The following is a 27,636-nucleotide window of genomic DNA, read 5'->3' as shown; positions in this document are numbered from 1 at the left end:
TTACAAGGAGTTGGATGTATTCCTGATTGACCCTGTAACTGTGAGTAAGTCTTTTCCAGTAAATGTTGTCCACAAACTTTCTGAATGCTTTTCCCTCAAATTGTTTTTATTTGAACTAGTAAATACTAACCAGACTGTTAGATTTGAATCTACAAACATATATATCAAACATATATTATCTACATCTTTTACCTGAACGTATGTTGTTTTACTAATGTACTTTTACTATGTACTTGGTTTTCCTAATGATAATTGTTTTTTAAGCATCACATTTAAAGTAAAGTCCCATGTACTACAGACAGTGCCATGGGATCTCCCATAGAAACAACAGGAGAGATGTAGAAAGCACAGTTCCAAAGAATAATGATAAAGAAATGGGGAGTTTCATGTGATATTGATTTCTCTATAGCAATCAGCACATTAGAAACATTGCCAAATTTCATTTCAAATGAGACACTATGCCTCTTACACAGTAAATATTCAGCTTTACTGCTGTATGCACTATGGTGTTTAGCTGCAGCCACAGTACAGGAATTGCACTGATAATTTCCAGGAGAAATCCATGATAATGCAAAGAGTTTCACACATTTCTCCTCCTCATAAAGTCAGCCATGCCCAATGGGTTTCAGGTCCTGCTGACATTGAAGGGGTTATTGAAGAAATTATTATTAATAATATTATTACACTGTATTTATATAGCACCATCATATTACACAGCACTGTACAAAGTCCATAGTCATGTCACTAACTGTCCCTCAAAGGAGCTCACAATCCAATGTCCCTACCATAGTCATATGTCATTAATGTAGTCTAGGGTCAATTTTGGGGAGAAGCCAATTAACCTCAGTTCAGATTTTTGGGATGTGGGAGGAAACCCACACAGACACAGGGAGAATCTGCAAACTCCATGCAGATAGTGTACAGGCCAAGATTCGAACCTAGGACCTAGTGCTGTAAAGGCCAGAGTGCTAACCACTGAGACACCATGCTGCCATACAGAAATAAATTTAAATAGTACAAAAATGGGATCAGCCAGGTTCTTGCTTGCAGAAAGGCAAGTTATATCCCTTATGTAATAGAACAAGCTCACCTACCTGTTCAGAAGCTTTTTGATAATGTTGCATTGTGCAGCTCAGTGCATGAACCTGGCATAGTTGGCATGCAGATGAGTTGCTTCATTTCAGCATAGCTAATAAGTACCCTGAACCCGCAAGAGGACCAAGTGAAAATTCCAGATGCAGAGTAAGGAGAGGAGAGTTTTCATGAATTGTGAACAGGCAGGTAAGTTTTTATTTTATTTCAGAAGAGACATTGTCAGTCCTTTCTGCAATAAAGAACCTGACTGCTTGCAATTTATTGATGCTTAAGTTTAGTTCTGCTTTATGATGATGGCCATCCTATGTGTCTGTGCATCTTAACCAATGATACCTGTAAAGGTTAAAAATGTGATATGCATATTTGTGTGTATTCATATTTTTTTACATTCAACTTTATCAAACTTTATTTTTTTTTAATGACTTGCTCCCAATCATTTTTATAGGACTGTACCAAATTTTCATTTTATTTTACTTACTCTATAAACTCAGTGAGACTTGTTTATGAAACAGGAAAAAATGAAAAGGCAAAGCACATATTTTTATGTACTATGATGTATCATCTTATCCAGCAGGCACACACATTCATCAGTGTACTTTTTAGTGCACTTTTCATGTTTTTCTATCCAAACATCACAAAAAACACATGCTGCCAGCTTTTCATCTGTGGCATTACTTTTTTAAAGAGTGCCTGTACTTTACTATACTATAATGGTAGGAATGTTGTGAAGGATGAAGGCAGGAGAAATTGTCAATGTAAAAGGAATCCAACATTGATGAAGGTATATTGTATGAAAAAAAATCTTATACCATCATTTTTAAAGAAACCTTTGTTTTGTCAAAGAAAAGCAAATTGTTTGCTTGATGCCCCAATTGCAAGGAGCAATAATCTACTTTACTCTGTGCCTCCTACCCTCCATACCTAGTCAGCTATTGAGGAGCGTATGATTTATTTTTTAACCTCCTGGGCCCTTTATTTCTGTCCGGATTTATTTGTCTAATAGCAGTACATTGTTTTTCATGAATTTTTGTTTTACAGTATAACAGTATGAGTATAATAAAGTTTGAAACACAAAATAATGTCAAAATAATAAATTAAATAATTTTTTTAAAAAAATGAATGAATCAAACTTTGACATGATTTTGTGTTTCAAACTTTATTATACTCATACTATTATATTATACTGTAAAATACATTTTCATAAAAGACAATGTACCGCTTTTTGACAGAAATTCAGTTAATTGCATTCAATACAGTTCTTTTGTATTGAATGCAATACAAAAAAAATTTCCCGCCGTGCCCCTACCGATGGCTGTACGCACCAACGTCACCGGGAACTCCTCCACTCGGACAGATGGAGGAAGAGGACACGGCCAGAGGTTGACAGGACACCAGAGGACACCAATAAGACCAGGTAATTGTTTGTTTTTACCCCAAGTGTGATTCTGGGTTACTGCTTTCAGCTTGTTTTTTCTTCCCTCGGGGTTACCGCTGGGAAGGTTAAGAAAAGACTACTAGAACCCATGTAAGTTTTGAATAAAGTGATTTGGAGCCTACATAAAACTTTCTCACTCTTGCCAGTTAAATATAGCAGTGGGAGAGTGAAGAAATTGCTCTGATGCAATACAGTGTGTTGCTTGGTCCTGCATTGACAAAGTACAGGTTTGCTTTAAGGTGGGTTACTCAAGTTTTGTGTGCCTGACTGGTTGATAGGGTCTGATTTATTAAAGCTTGTTCAAGGCCGGAGAAGATACATTTTCATTAGTGAACCTGGGTGATCCAGCAAACCTTGAAAGGAACTGTTCCAGGACTGAAAACATTTGCTAACAAATAGCAAATGACTTAAAGCGGACCTAAACTCAATGTGGCTCAATGAGACTCTTGGCTTCTCCTTCTGCATATGCCAATCTCGGGAAAAGAGATAGTACAAGACCTGTTGGAGAAAAGGTTCAGCGCGATCGAGAGATCTGCGGGATTTAAGATAAATGTGATTTTTTTTTATTTTTGGTTTAGTTCCACTTTAAAATCTATCACAGGTTTTCTGGATCACCCGATTTCACTGATGAAAGTGTATCTTCTCCAGCCTTGGAGAGCTTTATTAAATCAGACCCATAGAGTCAATGTCAAACCCTCTTTAGGGCGCCTATAGTGGAAAAATTGGCAGAGGCTAAAGCTGAAAGTTTAACCTGCTAATATTTTGCCATTCCTGCAATAACATTTATTATTTCAATTTTATTACATTCCAAGGACATCAATATCAAGTCTCCACAATACAGGCAGAACTTAGATGGTCAGCATGGTGCAGTACATAGCTCCCTTCAAACAGGAAACTGTGGAAATGCCAATGATCAAGTGATTGAAAAGATTGAAAGATTGATGTGATTGAAAGAACTGAAATCCAACTAATAAAAAGGAGAGTTCAGCTGGAAAAGAAAGAGTTAGGGCTAGCTGAGAAGCTGACTGTGAAGGGTGATATCAAAGTAAACAGAAAAGTAGAGGAGCCAGTGCAAGACAAAAGGTAAAGCTGTGTGATTTATCCTTTCCTTCTATAACACTAAAGCTACGTACACACTTCCAATTATTATCGTTGGAAAACGAACGACGAACGATCCTGCACGATATCTACGAACTATCGTATAGCACCGATCCTGCACATAGAGATAACGACACGATCGTTCGTAGATATTGTACACACAATAGATACAATCGTTTGAGCGATAGAGGAACTATGTGCACGACAGGAAAGTGAACGAACGTTCGTTCATTACGCATGCTCAGACCATGGACGATCAACGAACGATCGTACACACGAACGATGTTCAACGATCGTCGTCCAATCCGATCCGCCGGTCCGGTCGTTCGTTTCCAACGACTTTCCTCGTTCGTCTGCGTCGTTGGTTACTTTTTTTACGAACGATTTTTGCCCAATCGATCGTTCGTCGTTCGTTTTGAACGATAAAAATTGGAAGTGTGTACGCACCTTAAGCTGCAGTGAGGATTAAGCACAAACCCTTCAGCCTGGTAAAGTAAATAAAAATAAATAAAAAAATAACTTTTTGTTTTGTCAAACAATTGCAAATATTTACTTACTTTGTGCCTCCTACTCTCCATACCCAGCCAGCTATGGAAGAGCATGTGATTTTTGACAAAAGACTACTATAGACTAAAGACTACCGTAATGCGGATATTCTTATCATTACAATATAGTGTAGTGCAGGCACTCTTTAAGAAAGTAATGCTACAGATGAAAAGACAGCAGTATGTTTTTGTTTGGATAGAAAAACATGAAAAGTGCACTAAAAAGTACACTGATGAATGGAAACAGATATTCTTTTTCTAATGGCACTTTGGGGGAAAATACCTGGTTTATATTTGAGTATATGTTGCATTTGTATTATGGTGGACTTTGTTGGGTTTATTTTTCCTAGTTTCTTAAAGCTTGGATATCTAAAAGAGATATTTTGCTATGGGGTCCTAGAGAAATATGTTATTCAAGTGGGAATTAAGCCTACAACACACATTAAATAAAAAAATAATTTTTAAGGGCAGACAGACAGCAAACCTTTTCAAGCTGGGGCTTAACGTCAGTGACTTGTGATTAGCTTTAATTAAGTACAAAAAAAACTGTTGAGGAATTAGGGAGTCCCAACTACATTTGTACATTGTAGGTTTACTACTTTGTCCCTAAATGACTCGTGAATTAGGTAGATGCAAGGTCAAGTCTGAACTCTCCAGAGTTTACAAAATGATTAGACAACCTTGAGGTTGCATTGAACAAATACTGTGCATACAATGAAATGTTTTACTGGGGACATTGAGGACAAATGTGAAGAAAACACAGACAGTGATAAGAACGTGAGGCAGAACATAAAATGGTAAAGCAGTACAAATAATGTCCTCTGGCTTCCATACATATACTGTCACCCCATCCTAATATTGTAATAACATTGCCTGTGCTCTCTCATAATCATTAAGGTTTGTTCTCTGAATTCTATTACATATATTTTAGTTACTTGTCACCTTCAACATGCTAACAAGTAATTTTCCCTTTAATAAAAGCTCCTTAGCTCACATTTATATTCCAGGGTTATAAATACAGTACAAGTCAATTACAACATTGTTTTCTATTGAAAGGAATAAAATAAACAATTTGTTCACAAAGGGCTAGACAGATATACAGGCTCGTTAGAGTCTTTCAATGACCTTTCACAGCCCTTGCAAATTGGATTAATAGACAGCTATAACTTTTCATATTGCCACTATATTAACTAAATGTGATAACGTTGTGTTCCCAACATGTTTACTGCATAACATCCTAATGAAGATAGGTTCAGACTTTACAGGGCTACTGTGCTTCCTTATCTGACTTTTGCCAATGTCTGTTGAAAGCATATAGAAGATAAAGATGGCTAATTTGAGGAATGTATTTCACATGGTTTCATTAAAACTTTCATCAAAGCAATCCCAGGTTCATGCCAGTATAAAAACAATAAAGCAGATATAATCAGGTGTGTACTAAGTCCAAGCAGAATCTGACCAAACCAAACAGACATTCCTATTTAAAGTAGGAGAGAGAGCGAGAGATTTTAAGAATATTTGGCTATAGTGTTCACTCTGATCTAATGGAACACAAAGTCCCTCTGATCCGGCAATGATTGCCCCAGTACCTGTGGAAGTCTTAGAACGGGCATACTCATAGTACTATTTTTAGGTAGGTGAAGACTGCAGGACAAAGACTCATTATACCATCTTTTTTCAAACTTTAATTTCAAACATTAATATTGTATATAAAACTTACATTAAAACCATACACACTGCCCAGTAAACAAAATTTGACTCACTAGGAATTTAGAATAGTATTTCACAAGTGTGAGGACCTGGCTCTAGGCTTTTACCAAGACTTTTTGACAAATTGATCAGCATTTTAAAGCATAATATTAACAAAAATGTGTATCCCTAAAGTATCTGCAAGGTGCCAGTGGTGCCCGACCACTAGTGGGGGAATTGTGCTAGTGGGTTATATTGATTATGCTGGATGCTCAAATAAAAAACCTGAAAAGGACCACAGCAAACAAATCCAAAGACTGTGTAACATAAACAGAATAGAAGATTAGTTGCTAACGTGAAGTATTAGACTCCTAGTGTAGTCACTGTTTTTCTTTGAAATAAGATATGAAATGCACATAGGAGATGTGTTGTTTTTTTTACATTTCTTATGGGTGGGTGGGTGGCTTGGGGGAAAAACACTTTCAGCGGGAACATGAGGTCTGTTGCCAGTCCTTTCCTTTTCGTAGGCACTGTGACAAAGGTGTGAGATAAATGGCATGAAGACACTGTGATAGAGGAGACCTTGTAGAAGAGTTTTAAAGTTGTTGACAGGGGAGCATAATTTTTGTTTTCCCAAATTGTAATATCTACATGTCACTTCACTACTCAACCATTTGGAGGACAATTTGAGGGCTGCAAATTACATTTTATTTAAACTGAAGGTAGGAAGTTTGATAGCCCTGAAAAAGGCACAAAAGTATTCATTTACAATACTCATTTGCTCAAAAAACTTTAGGATTAGGAATCTAGATGGCAGAAACAAATCACCTGGGAAAGGCAAAATTCTGATTAATGCAGGTACAAAATATATATGTACTATTTATTGACTGAGGATGACACATAGCTGCTAATACCATTCTACAATGCCTTTTATTCAGCAAGGGAATATTAATATTAATAAAATTATTATTAATATCAATAATAATAATAATATAATAATAAAAGGGAAGTTTACCAGCAGCAAATGCAACTGGTTATTATTTATTTAAATCAAATAAAAGTCACAAGGCCCTCAAAGTATGCCCTGAAGTAACTGCTTGTGAACAAGAACCACAAAAACCATCCCCTATTCAATGCACACTCAACAACTGATAAAATGTAATCAGTAAGATGATAAATAAACATAAAAGCTGACCTATTACTAAAGTTTTTACCTTACATAAAATATAAGCTAAACATTTTCTTCTTTTTTGGGGGGGGAACCCTTTCTTTTAAAATGAAAAAAGGTGAAGCCCCTCCCCATTCTATCTTTTTCGCCGCAACAATAAAGACAGTATAAAAATGCTGGGATACTCGAATCACTCATACCAAGAGGCTTCTGGATGCTCCTTCTGCACATGCTTGCTATCAGGCACAAAAGGAGCTTTTTCTAATGCTAATTTCGCGCCTACGCAGTGTGAGATCGGGTGATGTAGGCAGAATCTAGAAGTAGAAGAAAGAAGATGGTGGCACCCGGAGTCCGGGTGAAGGTGTATAACAGGACGGTGCAAGACCCAATTCATGAAAGCTCCGGAGGGATTGAGGGATCTGTGAACGTAAAGGTGAGCTTTTCTTTTTTAAGTTTAGTTCTAAATTTTAAGCTATAACTACTGGTTGTCTTTTTGTCCAACTCCAATTACCAAGTCTACTTACTCAGGAATTCTACTGACTGTACCTATAAAGAGTAGATGTAAAATGCCATGTAAATTGTACTCCTGATCTGAGAAGTGGAATAACATAGATATAAATACCATGGCACACTGAACCCCTATCTCTCGTCCTCCAATGTAAGTAACCAAATGGCCTGCTACTAAGCATGCCCTGCTTATACTTCTGAATCCTGGTTCCATTGTGAACATTATGAGCTTGCTTAAAAAGTAGCTGATTGCTCTCTGCTTTGTCCATAAGCTGTGCCATTCAGATCAGGCAGCAATGATCTAAGGTAATATCAGAACTTGCTCCTTCTTTCATCTCCCCACATTCTTGTTTTGCCCCTTCTCTATGGTGAGCTTCAAGCTGCCCAAAAGTATGCCAAACAGGAAGAGGGTAGGCGGGTTCTATCACTACAGAAGTGCCCAGGCTTTGCCCATTCTGTATGGCCCTTTATTTGGCCATAGTAGAGGAAAGTTAAACTACCTATTCTTCCTACTATCAACTTTTTTTATGTTTTTTTTAAGTAACAAAGTCGCCTAAAAAGAATAATTACTGTTTATTTCCCTGTAAATCTCTAAAGGATACAGAAAAAAAATTGTTAGTGTGCTTTAAGTGTGTTTTAGTATGACTTAATGCAGCAAATTTTATTCATGAGGGAGGGGGTGTTATTGCATGAGTTATAAAAAACTCATGTGTGTAAAAAAGTGTGTATCAGGATGTTATATATCTTTAAAGTCCAAAACAGTATGTTTATCAAAAATGGATATCTAGAGTCATTGGAAGAGAGTAGAAAAGTAAGTCAATAACGTGTAAATGAATTTTAATACAGTTAATAATTAAATGGCGCCCACACCTGGGAGCATGCAGCAGTTACTTTAGCCATCAACTAACAGATTTGAATTAAAGCCAAAAAGCCAAAAAAAAAATGGTATGGAAATAACGGGAAAAACCCAAGAGATTCAGCCACTACTATGGGGGTGAGAGCAACAAGGATATGACTTTTCAATTCCAAGTTCCAACAGACTAAACAATTGAAATAAGGGGGCAGACAGGTAATATTATCTTTTTTTAAGATTTTAAGATGGTTTGTGATTCATGAGTTTTAATATATTTATTGTGGGTTACTTTTTTCTAAACCTTTTATATCCGTGGGTATATGGTATTTATGGAATGGAAAGTCCAGACACTAAGGAAAACCATTCAGCTAGGTATGCTATGTTATAAACACTGCAACTGTGCTAAAATGACAAAACCCACTCAATATAATTTAATCTGATGAATCTGTAATTTACTGTGGTTTGATTTAACAGAAGGTATTACAGGGTATTACAGGGAATGTACCTACTTAAGTATGTGCAAAATCTGTATTTCTCTTTCTCCTACTTTTTTCTTGTTTTTTCAATCACAGTCAGTAAGGAATGAATCTATTTGATGCCTGTGAGTAATGTATTTATGTGAGCAAAAGTAAGACACCTGTGGCAGGTGGGTGTTGGAGCTCTTCTTCTGACTGACAAGCAGAATTTCTCAGTTCACTTGATTATCAACAAAGTTTAGTGTTTGTGTAAGCTGCTTAATTTAGCATTTGGATATACTTTTTAATTTATTGTTTTTCATAGATGTCAAACATCCCAATTTCCATGCATCAATAGTTGTAAAAAATATTTCCATGTATTTCACATTATGTAATGCTTTTCTTGATTTAAAAATATTTAAGGGTTGAAGGAAACTTCTCATTCAGTCCCTTTAAATCAATTTAAAGTCCCTTTAAATACAGGTTTACTTGTAATGGTTGATGGTATGGCAGATTGTGATTTGCAACTATTATGTAAAGTATGTTATTATTAGCTATTCACATTTGTACACCAGGGTTTCAGTCCATAGGTTCTAAGTCCACTCCAGCTAAAAAAGAATGGGTATATGTACAGGTATGTGTTTATATGAGTGCACATGTGTTTTTTTGCTGTAAATTTTAATAGAGGAAGTGAATACCACTCAACCCAACAAGAAAGTACCTTTGTGCTCTAAAATAACTATAAAGGTACAGTAAACACACTCAAAGGACTTGCAAGTACAAACACAGTGTTCACATCAACTAGGTACAGGCCTTACCTGAGAAATGTGGGCTGTGACTGGCTGAAATATTGAATTATTTACAAATAAAAACGTTAAGTGTACCAGTCTTAAACTGACATTTACTGTCATGAAAATCGTTCTCGTGTCACACTTGGGAAGACATGGCCACTAAGGCGCAGAGTCTAAGCAGTAACCAGGTCTTCTCCAGAGCATCTAGTGGTGAGACCTTTAAAGCGGAACTAAACTAAAAAATTCCGCAGATCCTTTTATCCTGGTGTGGAGGAACAGCCGAGTGCCCCCATCTTAGGTTGACTCTGTCTTCCTCCCTCTTCTGGCTACATCACCCGTTCTTGCACTGTACAGGCTAGAGATCGAGTGATGTAGTCTGCTATAAAGGGGAAAAAATAGTGCCGATCCCACTGCGCATGTCCCGTGGGCATGCACAGATTGAGCAGCCATGAGCCTCCTGGGATGCTTGAGGTAGGTATCCCAGAAGGATCTGTGCTACCATTCTGTCTTTATCGCTAGGGCAATACAGACGTAAGGGGAGGGGCTTCACACTTTTTTTTTATAAAAAGAAAGGAGTTAAAGAAAAAAATGACCATTTTCACCTTTTACATAAAAGGGTTGTCTACCCTTTTGTGTAAAGTAAAAATGTTGGTGATAGGTCCGCTTCATACTGTCTTAATAAGTTTGCTTAATGAAAATACTGATACAGATACTACATGCAAATACTGGAACTAACTAATCAGAGCAGTCATTATCTGGCACTTAGATTGGCTGAACAATGACAGGAGCTCAGCAGGGCTCCTGTCATTATGTAGAGCCAATCCCACCAAGCCCTGTCCTTGGCTGCCCTCTTGTGCAATTGGCTGAGCAAATGTAAACATAATGGCAGGATAAAAGCAGCTGATGTTGAATTGTTCATAGTGGGATGTTCTATTTATACCTGCACAGGTAAATAATTACCGGTAAAAAAAAAATTCTTTTTCACCTCACTTTCACCACAGTCGATCTAAATCCCCAGTCATGTACACTTTCCTTGTCCCTGCTACCTTATACTCTAGCCTTATCACGTCACTCCAGCCCTTGTCACTGTCATCTATCACTTTTCAAATTATGTTATTGCATTCTCTTTGAAAAATGTTTATTTGTGTTGTTGGTATTTTTGTTGATTACTGTTACGAATGTTAGCAGTGCCCTAGGTTTATACTCAAGTCAATGTTTTTCCAGTTTTTTCAGGTAAAAATAGACTCCTCAGTTTATATGCATATTGGTTTTATCTTAAAGTATATACAGTTTGGTAACTGAGTTCCCCCCCCCCCCCTCCCCCAAAAAAAACAATTTTATTATTAAGGCAATGGTCAATGTGAAAATGCAAAAATACATGATAACCAATGAAAATTTATGTTCTACATGGAGTCACTAAACAAAATCTGATTTCTATGAACAGACATACTACGTACATTACAACTGCTCTTTACCTTTGCACTAAAATACTGAATAAGTCTGATAATCTATTCATATTTGACTGTCGATAATTATACAGCCACTTCAATGGCAGAATGCCAGTTTTCCATTTCAATAACAAACCTACAATGAGCTAATTAGTGTTGCTCTGTAAGGATCTCTCACTAAAAACACATTCACATATTGGGATGCTCGGCAATCGTAGCTTGTCAGTGGGCGTCACTTTCCTAAATTGGACATTTATGTAAGAGGGGCCTGTATGGAATTGAGACAGAAGCATAGCTTCCCGGCCTATCTGGCAGAAGTGTTCACTTGAATACATTTTATATGATACATTAATGAGACCCACACATCACATTTCAAGACTTACAGCTGTCATTGAAATATGTTACAGTCTTTATATGGTCTTGGTGTTATTTCTAGAGTAACCCTTTGCAGCTAGAAAAGAATAAAGGCCCCATTTTCACATTCAACTGTTCCATTTCTATCAAAAAAATATATGTAAACTACATTTGTATGCCGAAAAAAATAACAATGGGCAAGCCCTGTATTTTTTCTGGCATTGCGACTTTTTAACTGCTGATGCCAACACTGAAAAGCTGACATGCACTGCAGAATTAGATCCTGCTGCAGATGCATGCTGTAAGGGAAAAATCAAAAATGCTCATACAGAATTGCTCTGGATTTTAGAATACAGCCTACAGCTAAGGTAAGCTCATCATTTTTGTAATCCGAACATAAAGCAGTAATTGTAAATACTAGGATATTTATATCCCCCATATCCTTAGCATGAAGGACACTGCAGTGGTACTAAATTTTTCTGTTTCCTAATCAAGACTAAAGGCAACATATCACTTATCACAAAGATACTGATGAAAATGTATGGTAAAACTAAGATGCCTTTTTGGTATAAGAAACTAACTGCTGACGGAGTATACTAATGCAAACTTAGCAAAAAGTAAAGAGAGGTTAAAGGGGGTGTAGGGTCAATGCAGCATAATATGATACAGAGAAGCAGGATGCAAACAGCAACATATTAAATATCACATAAATGCCTAAAAAACAAATTGACTGCCTACTTTGACAGTAGTCTTACCATGGATCCTGTGAATGATCCTGTCATGGTACACTTGGGAGTTACTGCCATGATGATCAGCCCAACAGAAAGAGATTAGCACCAGGAAAAGTACCCTCTTCATCTTCGAATACCAAATGGATTTTCTTCACTGAAAAATCATAAGATAGAAAAAGAGGCTTGTGAAAAGTAGAAAAGCTTCAACGTCTGTGCTGCTTCTGCTGCTTAACTTGTTCCAGCATTACCATCAGTGGGGAAATCCTTGACAACATTGCTTGTCCTGTTCTGCATTAGAGAAGTTACTGCAACTGATACATGATGAGGTAAACCATCAATTAGCTATAGTAACTCTAAAGTGACACATAATAATATACATAGTGCATAGATGACTACTCATCCTGAATGTTTTAATGAAGTGGCTACAATAAAATACTGCTTAATTACACATACTATAGCAGCAATATTGATTGCTTCTGTTAAATTAAACATCTTTCGGCCGAGCAAAGGTCAATACTATTTAAAATAGCTGTTAAACCGCAGTGGCACTTACCATTTTAACCTGACATATATTACGGTGTATAAAACCATGCATTTATAAAGCATGATAGTACTCCGTGCTAGCACTGCAGTTGTACAGATTGATTCTCAATTCATTGCTATCTAGAATGCTGACACACTTATTTAAGGTACAAAGCCAAACTCTGCAACCAACTATGATACTCAATAGACTGCAGAGGGACGTGAAGCCCCTTAATAATAATTGGGCAAATGAGAATAAAATGGATTAAAATGAAGTTTTAAAACATATAATTTGTAATGCATTTTATGAAGACTACAAAATATGCATATAAACTACAACATAAGAGTATAATAAATATCAAGACACATTTAAAAGTACCTGGAACCATTTTTAGTGCCGAGCTTATCAAGGTATTTTTACATCCTAAACTGCTTAAAAAAATAATGAACTAATAAATGGCTTTGATCAGCCAGTATTTAAATAATTTAATTTTTTTCCATTGTTTCATGGCAAAGAAAGATGAATTTTAGAATGCAATTAATCTAACGGCGACTTATCAGGACACTGAATATTATGAATCTAATTTGCTCCCACGTGGTATTTAAAGGTTATTTTTTATGTGGTCACCCCTTCTAACTTTGGTACTGTAATATTTATGAAACAAAGCTGACATGAAAGAAAATATGATTAAGCCCTTAGGTCATACGCATGTGCTGTCATCATGATTAAATAATGCTTGATAGGAATTGTTATATTAATTCTTTTTTAGAATGTTTTCACCAAAGAATTCCTATCCTATTATTGTTTTCTGGGCTTAAAGGGGAATTGAACTCTGACGGCTGTCCCTAAAAGTCAGACATAAGTCAGAGGGCAAATGACTATTCACCAGTATTAAAAAGTAACAGAGGGCAAGAAGGGTTGGGATTCTTACTTAGGTTAAATGTTATTACATTGGTAAAGTAGAAAACAAATGTTTTAAATCACATTGAAAGATTAATAAGAATTAAATAAGGATAAGAGAGTATTTGAAGAGTTTTTAGGGTTTTTTTAAGAGAGTTTTTTTAAGCAAGCAATATATGTTTAATATGCTATAAGTCTTTCTATTTGCTCCTATCCTTTAATATTAAAAAAATATTTTTACATTTTTATTTCTAGCAAGGAGAACAGGGAGGAGCACTTACTAAAAATCTGGCAAAACTAGCTTCAGAGGCAGCAGTGCCTTAGATTTCATACTGCAGATATACAACCTATGCATAGTGCTTTCTAGGTACTTTCACCTGGATATAAAAGGTAATTTTTAGAAAAAGCCAAAACTAAAGGGTTTATTTTTCATAGGCACAATTCTGGATGTTCTCTATAGCATAACAAATCTAGTTTTGAGATTAGGTCAACACAATGGCCCTGATTTAAGAAAGCTCTCCAAGGCTGGAGAGAATACACTTTCAGAAGTGAACTGGGTGATCCAGGAAACATGGAATGGATTTTTAAAAATAATTTGCTATTTGCTAGCAAATATTTTGAATCCTGGACCAGATCCATTGCAGGTTTGCTGGATCACCCACTTTCATAAAGTCAGATCTTCATAAAAGAGGTCTATGACTTAGTGTTTATTCTTCTATTTGCAGTAGTGCATATTATTATTTATTGTTTCTGAATAGAGGTCATATATAAATGAAATATTTGGCCAAATCCACATACAAATTGAGACACATGAACCATAAGACTCCATTTATCACTAGTATGCATAAAGAATTGTTATTAATAAGCTTCATTACATATATCTACTAAGGTAACCTAAATGGTATTACTGAATGGATGTAACAATTAAAACATGAGTATGGTGAGATAGCAATAGTATAAGGATACAATAGCACATACAAAGCAGCAAGTGGATATCAGTAGTAGAGGTGAAAGGAATCTGGGTTGGATTGGTTGGGAAATCCAACTGAATTGGTACATTTGTAATTTGAAATAAAAAAAAATAATACTTTTGAAGAACAGTCTGGGGTGCAGGTTTTATATATATATATATATATATATATATATATATATATATATATATATATGAGTGCTTCTTAGAATTGTTTCCCTTTAAAGTAATAATACAATCAATAGTAGCTTAAATCAATACTCAATTCTCTTGTCTAAAAATGTCTCCTTTTCCACCTCAACAATATTGAAAACACTGCATAAACATGTCAATTAATGCACCTTGAGAAAAGGTAATTAAAACATTTGTTATTTGTTGGATGCCCAGATGACCCTTACCTTAATGAGCTACATTAAAAATAAACGAAGAACAAATAAGCTGTGTTATTTGTAAAATTATGAGTACATTACTGCAGGGATTTCATTAGAGCATATAGGCATATATGTTGAGTTTCAAGAAATGGTCCTTAGAAAAAGGTGGAAATAAATTTGATGAGAAAATCAACAGGTTGGTTTTTATAAATTGATTCTCCTGAATATTTGCAAGCAGAATTGTAGGACGTTAAATTTTTGTTATAAGCATGTAAGAATATATGTATATATGCATGTAAGTAATGTTTTGCATTTTACAGGACCCAACACATACCAAAATATTGCAACAATGGGGAATAATCACCCGTTAAATGGTACAGGACCCCTATGTTTATTCAAGCAGGCTAGTTTATACAACATTTGTGACTTTTAGAACAATTCATGAATCATGATTGCCAGGTGTGGATCAACAAAGTGGTTTTAGTAGAATTGAATTTGTTACACAATTACTAACTTTAGAGCTGAAATGGCACCTGTTTCCCAATTTCTCAATTCTGCTCATTGAAATTGAAATAAAAAAATAAAATAATTTAGAGTGTTTTTGACAAAACTAACGTAAAGTAAACCCATGCAAACTATAGATATCCTAATGATCTTTTGAAGTCCTAACTTACCTCTCTAGCTACTTCTATTGTAAAGATATTTATTATCAAATATCCTCAACCATCACAACAAAGTTTCTGATGTTGGGTCACACAGGGTTTCCAACTTTTTAGAACTATCTGCTATATAAATTTTATTATGGAGAAAAAGATGATATTTCAATGCCAATGTTGTAAACTTTAAAAAAGGTTTGTCGATAATACTTATAGATACAGAGATCAACAATGGCTTTTTTTAAAGTGTTTTTACTGCTTGTTCAGAATATGTAAATACTTTAGGGTACCTTAGGAGGATTTCGGTTATATTTATATAAAGTTTAGAATAGTTTATATTTATATAAAGTTGTAGAAGTTTAAAGGTTTAACCAGGCACCACAAAAAATAAAGGATCATGAAAATATTTACCTAAATAGGCAACTTAAGTAAAAAAACATAAATACAGAGAAATTGAATGAACTAAAGTCCTTAGTAATGTCACTATCTGACCCTCAGAGGTGCTCACAATCTAATGTCTCTACCATAGTAATATGTCATTATCACAGCCTAAGGCCAACAATTGACCTAATTGCATATTTTTGGGGATGTTGGCAGAAACCCAAGCAAAGGCAGAACATACAAATCCTTGCCCATAGTGCCCTGGCTGAGATTTGAACTTGTGGTCTAGTGCTGCCACTATGCCAACCATACTGTCCAGCATTGCATGTTTGGTTATCCCTGAGCATGTAAAGAAATGATAAAGCTCTGCAACATCTCTCAGTAAATATTCTTTGTCAGCAAAGGTGTCTCAACCCCCATTTGGAGGAAATAATCTGAGCATGTCATTTACCTAGAGCTTTACCTAATTTTTAATAGCCTTTTAGCAGACAGATTACTTAGAAAATCCTTGTTTTTTTAATTCTTAATTTAATTATGTGATTACACATATTATTGTGTGAAGTATTCATATATGGGAATTAGTGGTTGGATTTTATGTCAAACACTGATATAATTAAAGACAATCTGTCAGGACAGCTGTTCTCTAGATTTGCTGAGGGCTTCATCCAGCGGTGGAAGCAGCCCAAGATGCAGTGCCAGTTCCGGGGTGGAAAAGTAACTATGTGTGATGTGGCAGAAGTCTGTTCAGCCCAGAATCATTCTGGCAAATGGGTAATCACAGCATCCAGTACTGGATTGGATCTTTGGCTATTACTTGTGTCAGCCATCTGGAGTAAATGTTTAAGCAATAGGTAAATACACAACTGAAACATGCATTTCTGAACTTATTTACCTTCTAAACAAATATTCTTTTCAGTTAGTTATCTACTGACAACATTATCAGCTTTTTACTAATTACATTTTTAACCATTTTAAATGGTATAACTAGTTTAAAAGACTAGGCTAGTGAGGGAGCTGCAGTTCAATCACTATGCCATGGCCTCCAATCAGCAAGCTATTTTTGTTATACAGTGGTACCTCGGTATAAGTCCGCTTTGGAATAAGTCCAACTTTGTATAAGTCCTGTTTGGACACGAAAAATCTTGTTTGGTATACAACCTTTGCTTGGTATACAACCTTTGTGCTAGAACTTGTATGGGTCAAAATGAGTCATAACACCACACGCTACCCTTATTTACCTTTCTCGAGACAAAGCCACGACTGCCCACGAGTGTCAGTACGCCAGTTGCTACCATTCAGTGAACAATCCGCACTATAACGTTCTGTGAACTACATAACATCTCCTCCTCCTCCCTTCTCAGCACCATCCTAGTAGACACTCAACTATTCTTAGCAAGGTAAAGGGAGGGTCAATTTTACATTTATTTCATCTAAATGCTTTTGTATGTATGTATTTTAGTATTAAGCAGTGTTTAAATTATTTTTTACAACCCCATCAATGTATAATATGCCAATAACAATAGGATTTTTTATTCATGGGAGCAGATTAATCATTTTCCTTTTACTTCTTATGGGAAAAATTTGTTTAGTATAAGTCCTGTTTGGTATAAGTCCAAGGATCTGGAACGGATTAAAAACTTATACCAGGGTACCACTGTATTGGTAACATTGTGCTCAGTTTACAGTACTGCCCTTTGCTCTCCATGTGTTGGTGTGCAGGGAGTTGCTGAAAGGTAGTGAAAGGATACATTAGATGTGCTAGTAGGTATTACAGAGTGCCAAGACACAATCAGTGCTTCTAATTGCAGTGCTTGCTACACATGCAGTTAACATATCTGGGTTATTAATTCCATCAATGGGAGTAAAAACATCTAGAGCAAACATATTCACATTAGATAGAAAGATATAATGGGAATATTTACACTAGTCATAATCAACCATTTCATTGGGAAACCTTGAAATAACTTTCAGGTCTTCGAGGAACCCCTACTATAATTATTATATCCACAGCTAACAGTACATTAGTTTGGTGGTCATTGGGAAGAATTTCATTTACATTGCTAGACAATGGGAGAAATGTTATCCCTACAGATAGCCAAAAATACCATTGTCGTTACTTAAACTGACCTGAGCGGCACAAACTGCTCATTGCTCAAGGAACCCCTAGAAAATTCTGGCAGAATAAATTGGCTCTGTGAGGCATAAACCTGGGTAAAATCTACCAAATACAATCATTTTAGGCATAGGTGGAGCGTAGTGGGGCAATTCAGCTTCTGGCTTTTTATTTGCCGCAAGTTTGCCAACAGCAAGGTTCACCTATAAGTTTTGGGTGTTCTAAAAACCCTTTTTCATTTTTCATGGAATAAAAAAATCCAAGAGGGAGACCAAACTCATAGGCCCTGATTTATTAAAGCTCTCCATGGCTGGAGATAATACACTTTCAGCAGTGAAGTTGGGTTATCCAGCAAACCTGCAATGTTAGCTATTTGTTAGCAAATGTTTTAAACCCTGGACCAGACCCATTCCAGGTTTGCTGGATCACTCTTTCACTGATGAAAGTGTATCTCTACAGCCTTGGAGGGCTTTAATAAATCAGACCCAAAGTTGCTACACCAATGTGAAGACTCAACTCACTTTTTGTCACTTTTTCTAGAAGACAAATATCGGTCAGTGTGACTTAAGTTATTTAGACTGTCCACAATAGTTAAGCTAATGAAATACTGATAAGTATACATATTAAAGGAAATTGATGATTACCTTCTGGAAATACATCTGAAGTTTGCAAAGCTTAAATTTTTCATTTCAAAAATCAACAGAATCACCTTGTAATAAATATTTACTTGCAAAGTAAAAGAATAGTAAAAAATGACATTAAGATAGGTTAATTACCTTGTAAACATTTCCCATTAAGTAGTATTATGAGATAGCTGGGGTTTGTTGCTTGACAAATACTTCTATTACTATTATTTAAGTGGTCTCTTAAGATAGCTGCAGCTTGCTTCTTGACTGTAATCATCATTAATTCCTAGAGAACTGTTCTTTAAGGCCAGAGTTACACGGGAAAATTTCAACTAGACACTTTCTATAATAGCAAATCGCTTCTTGAAGACAGGGATGAAGACATAATGTGCACTTGATTTAACAAACAATTTAAAATAAGGGAAATTGGAGCTGATTAGATGTACCCCTTAAATAGCTAAGCATGCTTGAAACTGTTGGTGCACTCTGTGTACAATTACATTAAAACAAAATATAAATTAAATGTTGCATGGCTATGAGTCATGTTGATTGATAAGAAAATGGAATGGTGCCAAGAGAAAATATGAACTTAGCTGACTTTGTACTGTAATGATAAGCTCGAATCACAAAAGGCAATGGGAACAAAATAAAGGTCAGTGTTATTAACAAAGCTTAGCCAGAAATGTCAAAAGCTATTTCACCCTCCACTCCTTATTTAAAGAGGACCAGTCAAGGGCATCTATGAGAATGGTAATACTTCATCATAAATTATGATGATCGTGTAGGCATATTGGTGTCAGAGCAAAGCGAGAGGCCAAATGGCCTGCTATAACACTATTCTCTGGGTAAAAGAAGAAAAAGCATAGGTGTTTCATTATTAATTGTTATATAAAACATTATAAATGGCAACAAATTTCCTGATTCCCAGTTTTATAAACAGATCTCCAACCAAAATGGAAGGTTAATTAAATTTCAAAAGTTTTCTTTATTAGTGGCAACTTTTTCACAATTACTTTTGCTTGATTGACACCCTATCATATACACTTGTGGCCCAGGATACAAGTGGTTATGTTGACACACATTAGTCAACTATGGTCTACTTTTATTACTATATGGAAGCTAGGTCAAAGCAATGGTGGACATCTGACACTAGAAAGGGTACATCTGTACAGACAGCTTTACCAAACAAAATTAAATTTTATTAGCATTTACTGCAACTTCTGACACAACCAGAAACGTATGCAGAGACACCATCGATGTCAGCTTTTACTGCACCACACTTTCACTTTCTAGATTTCTGAGTGGCAGCTGAGTGGCATCCACATTCGACAAAGTTCATTCATGGGTGACATCTACAATTATATCTTTGTAATGAAGTCACTTTAAGACAATCGTTGACCCCCTAGATCAGCCTTTTCCACTCTTATCACTCCTGAGTAACCTTTGAAATAATGGTCAGGTCTCTGGGAACCTTTGTTATTATTATTTTAACTAGTATTTATTTAGAGCCGACAAATTACACAGCGCTTTACAAAGTCCATAGAGTCATATCACCAGCTGTCCCTCAAAGCTAATGTCTCTACCTCAGTCATATGTCTTTTATATAGTCTATGGTCAATTTTTTGGGGGGAAGCCAGTTACCTAACTGTATGTTTTTGGAATTTGGGAGGAAACTGAAGTACCCAGAGGAAACCCACGCAAACTCTGCTAAAACCAATTTATTAGGGGCTGGTGGAATGAATGCCCTCTAACAGTTGTGGCAAGAATGCCCCCTTCCTTATAGACAACTGAAAAGATCATTGGTGTTATGTATCTGGTTCTTCCATATGGCCCAATCCCAGAACAATGCAGGCATCGTTAAAAATGATGTCAGCCAGCCACAGTTAAGGAACCCCCCAGAAACCTCTGAACCTTGGGGTTCCATGTAAGCCTAGATGAGAGTAGATGCTCTCATTAGCTACAGTAAGTGATTTATGGGGGTGAATTGGGAGATTGTGTTACATTCTATAATTCACAGCAGAAGGGTGCAGTAGTCAGAATTATGTATTGTGCAACATAGTGTATATATTAATTTTGTTAAAGTCTTTACAGCTTGCAAATTGCAGCTATCACCTGTATTTTTCATCCTATTTACAATATAACTCAAGCAATAGACATGTTCACCTGTTGGTTTCCTACAAAAAGATTGTAATGTTCTGATGTGATGAGTTTTCACATGAGAAATGTCAGACCTTGCTTGGGTATTTGGGCTCCTGAGTTTTACCATCATTTTCAGGACTATTATCATCTTTTTCTTTTCAACTTTATGTTACAAAAAAAAAACATGTTCCTCTCCTCATTAAAAATACCAAGTTGACATGCAGGCTGGTATTCCTCTAGCAAGAGAGGTTGCTAGTGTGTGACCCTTTTCTATTCCAATACTATCCCACATGCATTTTAACTTCAGATGGATGCCTAATATCTTGGGGAGGATGCATGTGAGCTTGTATTTGCATAAAAGGTGTTACATGATATGGCCCCTATTTTTAGGGGGATAACAGTCCATATAGCTTCTATCAGACTGGTATTTCAAAGGGAAAGATACCTTGTATCACTTTAAAACATCCTCCAAGCATGTTACTTAAAAGGATTTCTTTTTTTATGTCACCCTCTAAGCGACCCCTTCCCTATGATCATATTTTACCTGATTTTTTTTGCATTAGTACTTATCCCTCATTACAGTGCCTGGCTACTCATACTCTTCTTTAAAATGAAATGTGGTCAAATCCAGATTTGCTGAACACTGGACATAGTGGGGAATCCTCTCCAAAAATGCAATGCAAAACCCAATGAATTTTACAAGTAAATTTACCATTATGTTTCAAGTTTTTAAATAAATATACCCAAAAAGTAATGAATTGGCCTATGTTCTTCTCTCTTTCCTATTTTGTTAATATAATTTATTGTTTTAAACTGTTGGGACCACAGCTGGAATTATACAGGCAGAATATCACTCTACTATGGCGAGATCAATAAATTAGTAACATAAATGACATAATTAAATGTTATGCAAATTATTATGACAATAATTATTATTATTACTGGTACTATTATTGTTGTAGTTGGTACACAATAGTAATAATCACATTTATTTGTTTTTTCTTTCTCTTGATCTTGATAGCAGAACATTCTATAAAGAAGAATGAAAATGAAATGTTGCCAAGTAAAATTCATTTTAATGATGGGACCTTTTTTCTTTCTTCTTCATCTAATCTTTTGAAAGCTTAGCATCACAGAGCGATTCCATATCAGAGGTGCAATCGTTCTGTCAACATTACATTATAATTACAGCCTCAGCTCTACTAACATTAAGCAAATTAGTGCCTACACACCTTTTGCCAACAACCTTGCATGTCAGCACATTATTTCCTGGAGTTAGGCTTCTGAATTGTTTTAACACTACAGCAGTTAAATGAGAGGGCTGCTATGCACTATTTGTGACCTCTATATTCAGTGTATGATAATGAAATAGTCTGTTTTAATACAAAGGCAATTTGAGAATATCAGGTTGTGGAAAGCTTTGCTGTCACTATTACAAATGTTTTGTGACACATAGCGGGTAAATGCAGTTTGACATTAATCTGTATCTATCTATCTATATATCTATCAATAATCTATAGACATATGTGGAACCCCCTCCTTTCCCATAAATGTAAACTTATCTGCATTCTGTGGCTATGGTCTGCTGCAATCTATGGGTAAAACAGCCACAAAGATTAATGCAAATAGCTCAATAAAACTTTGGGTTCTTGGCGAGTATCCTGGTTGTTTTGGAGAACTATGAACACCATACAAGTAGTTTTAGGCTAAGTCTGCATCATTTAATGTGAATGTTCAAATGTCCATGTTTCAAATTCCGATTTATTTACAATAGGCCAGTCCACACCAGAGCGTTTTCCTGATCAACTGTAAAGAAAACGCATGCCGCATCTTCTGTCTCCTAAACCCTCACTACTTCCCACCATTCCATATCCCCCTCCTATTGTGTGATACTTTCCCCACCTCCTAGATTGTAAGCGCTAATGTACAGCGCTGTGTAATATGTTGTCACTATATAAATCCTCTTCATTAATAATTATAATACCGCAGTGTTTGGAAAGAGTAGGGGTTTGGGTGTTCTGGAGCATTTGGGAGGCATTTCCCCCTATTCTAACTCTTCTTTGTCTGATATTTTTGTTTAAAAACTTTTTATAAACCTTTTATAATAAATTTATATGTATAAGTGAATAAAATTAAAGTAAGTGTAGGCTTAGCCTTTCAGTGTTCTTTATTTCTAAGTATTATTTTTCTGTTGTAATAAATATATTTGAATTCCAAAAGAATATGTGTATGGCTCCAACTTCTCTTTCATTCCTGGAATATTGTAGACTTTGAGGTTGATAAGCATCTCATATCACTAAGAACAACAACAAACACTTGCAAACCAATATCCCTCTAATTATCATGGTATTTTACATATACAAAGTAAAGTGAAGTATTATGGGAAGTGACCATTAATTGGCCAGTAGAAGATCTGATGCTTCACATTACACTTTCCAAAATAAAGTAAACTATAAAATGAAATATAGATTTTTTTTTTCTTTGCAGCATAGTTTTTTTTATGAAACTACAGGTGGAAGTATAATTATAAGAGCTGTGTAAAACGGCTAACCTTCATCAGCCAGAACCGTAAAAAAAGCTGGTAGCTCTTTACAGAAGATCTTGGTGCCCATGACAGTAAGGAGCTGTCAACTGATGCCCTTTCAAAACACAAGGATGGATTTTCAGTGGACAATTTGTCTTGCTTTTGTGCAGGCTGTGTTGAAACACACTTTCTTTTATATGCACTTTTTATTTTTTTATTGTTGCATTTTCCATTACTAAAAGAATATCTTTTGATAAAATGAGTCTTTGAAATATTTCCATTAAATAATGAAAAATAAAAAGAATAATAGCGTTCCTCTGCATTCAGGAAGGCTAGTGAAATGGCTGGTTATGAGAGGGCATGTTAAAATTCTAGAACTGTTTGTTCCATCAAAATTTGAGTCACCTTTGCACTCATATGTCACAAAGGAGAAATGTTGAACAGAACTGAAAGTCTCTCTGGAAAAGCATTGAGTACTATAAAAATGAAATGTTCACAGACTGAGCATAACATGTGTCATTCAGAAAACAAATGAAAATTGAAAACTAGTTCAGTCTTACAATGTGTGAATACTATTGTCAGGCAGAAAGGCATTTATCTTAAAGGATAATTCAAATGTAATCACAGTCCGGCCAGCTTTACACAAAGGGTCAAGTTAATAATGCCTTACAGATGCAAAATGAGAGTAAAAGAAAGGGAAAATGGCTATTATAATTCATAAAAATATTTTAAGGACAGCAAAAATGTTAATGAATAATAAATTGGCTCTATATACATGGTTCTGTATTAAAACCGATAGTATTAAGGGAGATGTAGATCAAGATGTAACAGAAAGTGCGCAAAGCCAATTGATAGCTTAGTTAGGAACTATGGAAACAAATTTGTAAATCCATATGGTTGGATATCATTCTTTTTTTAAGATCTTTAAACACAAAGATCAGAAAACTCAATTCACACAAAAAATCATTCTACCATTATGGGGCTCTCAGCAGTCAGTTGCATGACTAATATTGTTTTAGGTATCTAAAAAGGTGTTTTTCTGCCCCCCACTGTTGGGTGGTCCAGCAAACCTGAAATAGATTTCCTAAAAGTCACTAGCTATTTGTTTTCAATTCTGTACCAGATCCATTCCAGGTTTGCTGGATCACCCAACTTCACTAATGAAAGTCTATCCTTTAGAGCCTTGGAGGGATTCAATAAATTAGGGCCATTGGTTCCAAATTATTAAAGCTTTCCAAGACTGGAGAAGATACACTTTTATTGGTGAAACTGGGTGATCCAGCAAACCTGGAATGGATTTCCTAAAAGTCATTAGCTATTTGTTAGCAAATGTTTTCAATCATGGACCAGATCCATTCCAGGCTTGCTATATCATCCAGCTTCACTGATGAAAGTGCATCGTCTCCAGCTTTAATAAATTAGGTATTTTAATTTTGGATAAACTAAGTAAGCTTTAGAATGACTGTAAAGTTTATTATGCTGCCTATATCCCATTGGGGATAATTTTCCACATTTCCAGTTAAAGAAAATCTCCATAAAAGGAACATATTGAAATATAAACACTTAATATTGGAGAAAAAGTTCAATTAGAATACAAATATTTCCTGATTTTGCTCCCACTGTGTATCTTATGAAATATCCCTTTACAACATTGGATGGAATACATATTTTTATAATGAAGCCTAGGGTCACCAAAATTAATTTCATGTCATACTTTATATCAAGCCTGTAGTCAGATTATGTTTACATCTGAGTTAATATTTAATATTATAATAATTAGCTTTTCTATTTGATATTAGAAATGAATCAGGTAAAATAGGATGAAATGAACTTATGAATGCAATTAAATTAATTTTAATTTATGTACACTTATCTCATTGGGAAAATGACATATAATGTACATATTAAATCAGGTCTGCTCTCTTTAGAATCAATTAAACTGTCATTTCAGAAAAATAGGCCCTCTTGATAGCTTTGGTGACAAAGGATACACAGAAATTAGAATAGTTATATTAGAACTAATTGGGAAAAAATGAATTATTTTACAGAAAAAATTATGATGATGATAAAAAAAACCAACATATTTCTTATGGATTCCTCTAGAACAGTTTTTGTCAACCAGGGTGCGGTGGAATCGTATGATTCCTTCAGAAGTTACTAGGGGTTCCTTGTGCCAGGAACAATTAGGACCTCTCAGGTCAGTTACCACTGACACAAAATGATCTTTTGGCTATCTGTAAGAGTGACATTCTTCCCTCTGAGCAGCGATGGAAGTGGCATTCTTCCCATTGACAATCATCCTATTGTACTGTGAGCTGTGGATATAGTAGTTATAAATGGGGTTAGTAGATACATAGCAGGGGTTTCCCAAGACCAGAAAGTTATTTCAAGTGTTCCTCCATGTTAGAAAGCTTGATCTAGAAGGTATTAGTAAATATTTCATGTCACTCTCACAAACTTCACATTCTATGTAAATAAGGTTATTGTAATACTGATTATTACTTTTCATTCAACAGGTAAAAACTATGTCCTATAAAAAATATTGGGTGTTCAGGGGAATTGCTATCACTGACCAGCAGTAACTCCACCGCAATCTCATGGTAAGTGTGAACATACCCTTATACTGCTCACTTACCAAGGTAAATAATCATGTTGTATGAGATATTTTGCTTAGCTCAATGAATGTGGAGATTTCACATTGCAAGTATTAATAATTACTCAATGCATGTGATTGGGTTGTTGAAGCCAGCAGAGCATTATCTCATTTACTAAGATAAATGAATTATCCTTTGCTAGGGGAGAATTCACTTGTGAAGTGAACAACCAGCATTCTTTTAGAAATCAACCCCAGAATGCCTGATCTGTATACATGGCTTTGGTAAGTACTCAGCATAGATTGAAACCAAAGCACAAGTATGCCAAACAGGAAAACATTTTTTTGAGAGAACATTGCATTAACAACCAATACTTAGCAATAAGAACTCTTAATAATAAAGCAATAACATCCCCTATATTTATCCATGTTATTCATTTCTTCCATTAATCATGGCATTAATTTCTCCATGTTGTTTCATTAGGATGCAATATGTAAAGGTTTTGTTTTATTTTTGTTGTTTACTATAGATCAAAAATATTTATTAGAAAACTAATTACTAATATTTTCTTTTTTCTTTCCATACCGCAGGGGGGTAATTGGAAGCCTACTGTTGAAAAGCCTGTTGTTTATAGCCCTCAGAAGCTCAATGTGAAAGTCAGATGCACAACTGAAAGATCTGGAGCAGAGGCAATATTTCATACATCTGATTTTTCAATCAAAGGAAACTTCCTTGGGAGCCATATTACAAAAACCTACAATATCCTGGGAATTCTTTGTCATGTTTTAAATACTTTTTATATTAAAATATAAATAAATAAGTATACAATAAAAAGGATCTCAATGCATTATACATTCCCCATAACAAATCAAACTATTTACACAAGCTACATAAGCAAATTATTTACAATGTCCATGGTTTTACCTGATCGATATAATAGAAATTTACAAGGAGTAATATGTACTCTATTAACAACTTCCATTTTCATGGTCTTAGCTCTTCTTTCCAAATACAGCAGTTATTCCCACACCAAATAGTATTGCAAAGAAGAGAAGGGTGCGGCTGGCTGAAGGGAGTGTCTGTTACTTAGCTCTGCCAATACAGAGCAATGCAGTGTCAGAAAAAGTATATTGAGACATTTCCAACAATAGTCTATACAAATCATACCATACAGGTGTAAATCACTAACAAAAGGCAAAAAGGTATGAAACTTTTATTAGGCATTAAATCAAAGTTATTAAAAAATATATGCAATGTCAGTTGTTAATCTACTTTTTTAAGTGAAAGAGCAAGGCCTTCAGAATTATTTATACAGCTTGCTGAAACTTTGGCCAATCTGTCTTTACTACCAGGCAGTGATTAACCTTTTTTCTTTATAGCAATTAAATCCCTAATGGATGCCATACTTTTCAAATGCTAACTGGTTTCTCTGCTCTCTATTTTATCTTCTCATATATTTTCTGAATGTTACTGTTGGAATTTTATTATCACTTAGGGCAAACTCTGACAATTTCATATTTTTAAATGATCTTTACCTCCTCACTTATTTTGCTTAAATTGCTTTTAAAGTTCTTTATTTCTTGGTTTTCAGTTGAGATACAACCATTTTTATCCAGGGATTAATATAATTTCAGTATTTTTTACAGTGGTATGTATAAAAAAATATATAA

At 35.3% G+C, this 27,636-nt stretch overlaps 1 protein-coding gene and 1 long non-coding RNA gene across 2 annotated transcripts in view; one reads left to right on the top strand and one right to left on the bottom strand.

The window, feature by feature from the left end:
• The window catches only part of HAPLN1 (hyaluronan and proteoglycan link protein 1), a 68,233-nt gene that overhangs the window by 16,056 nt on the left and 24,541 nt on the right, over positions 1 to 27,636 (bottom strand). Inside the window, exon 2 of the mRNA XM_072416186.1 lies at positions 12,194 to 12,323. Within this exon, the coding sequence (XP_072272287.1) occupies positions 12,194 to 12,296 (103 nt within the window). The 5' untranslated portion in view covers positions 12,297 to 12,323. The remainder of the gene's footprint in view (positions 1 to 12,193; positions 12,324 to 27,636) is intronic.
• LOC140334082 (uncharacterized) lies at positions 11,697 to 27,006 on the top strand. The gene is made up of 3 exons (XR_011921477.1): positions 11,697 to 11,806; positions 25,889 to 25,972; positions 26,557 to 27,006. It is a non-coding gene; the product is annotated as an uncharacterized lncRNA (long non-coding RNA).

The sequence above is a fragment of the Pyxicephalus adspersus genome, chromosome 6 (assembly GCF_032062135.1).
Source record: "Pyxicephalus adspersus chromosome 6, UCB_Pads_2.0, whole genome shotgun sequence".
Lineage (NCBI taxonomy): Eukaryota > Metazoa > Chordata > Amphibia > Anura > Pyxicephalidae > Pyxicephalus > Pyxicephalus adspersus.
Note: the sequence above shows the minus strand (reverse complement) of the source record. Positions and strands in the feature narration are given on the sequence as shown.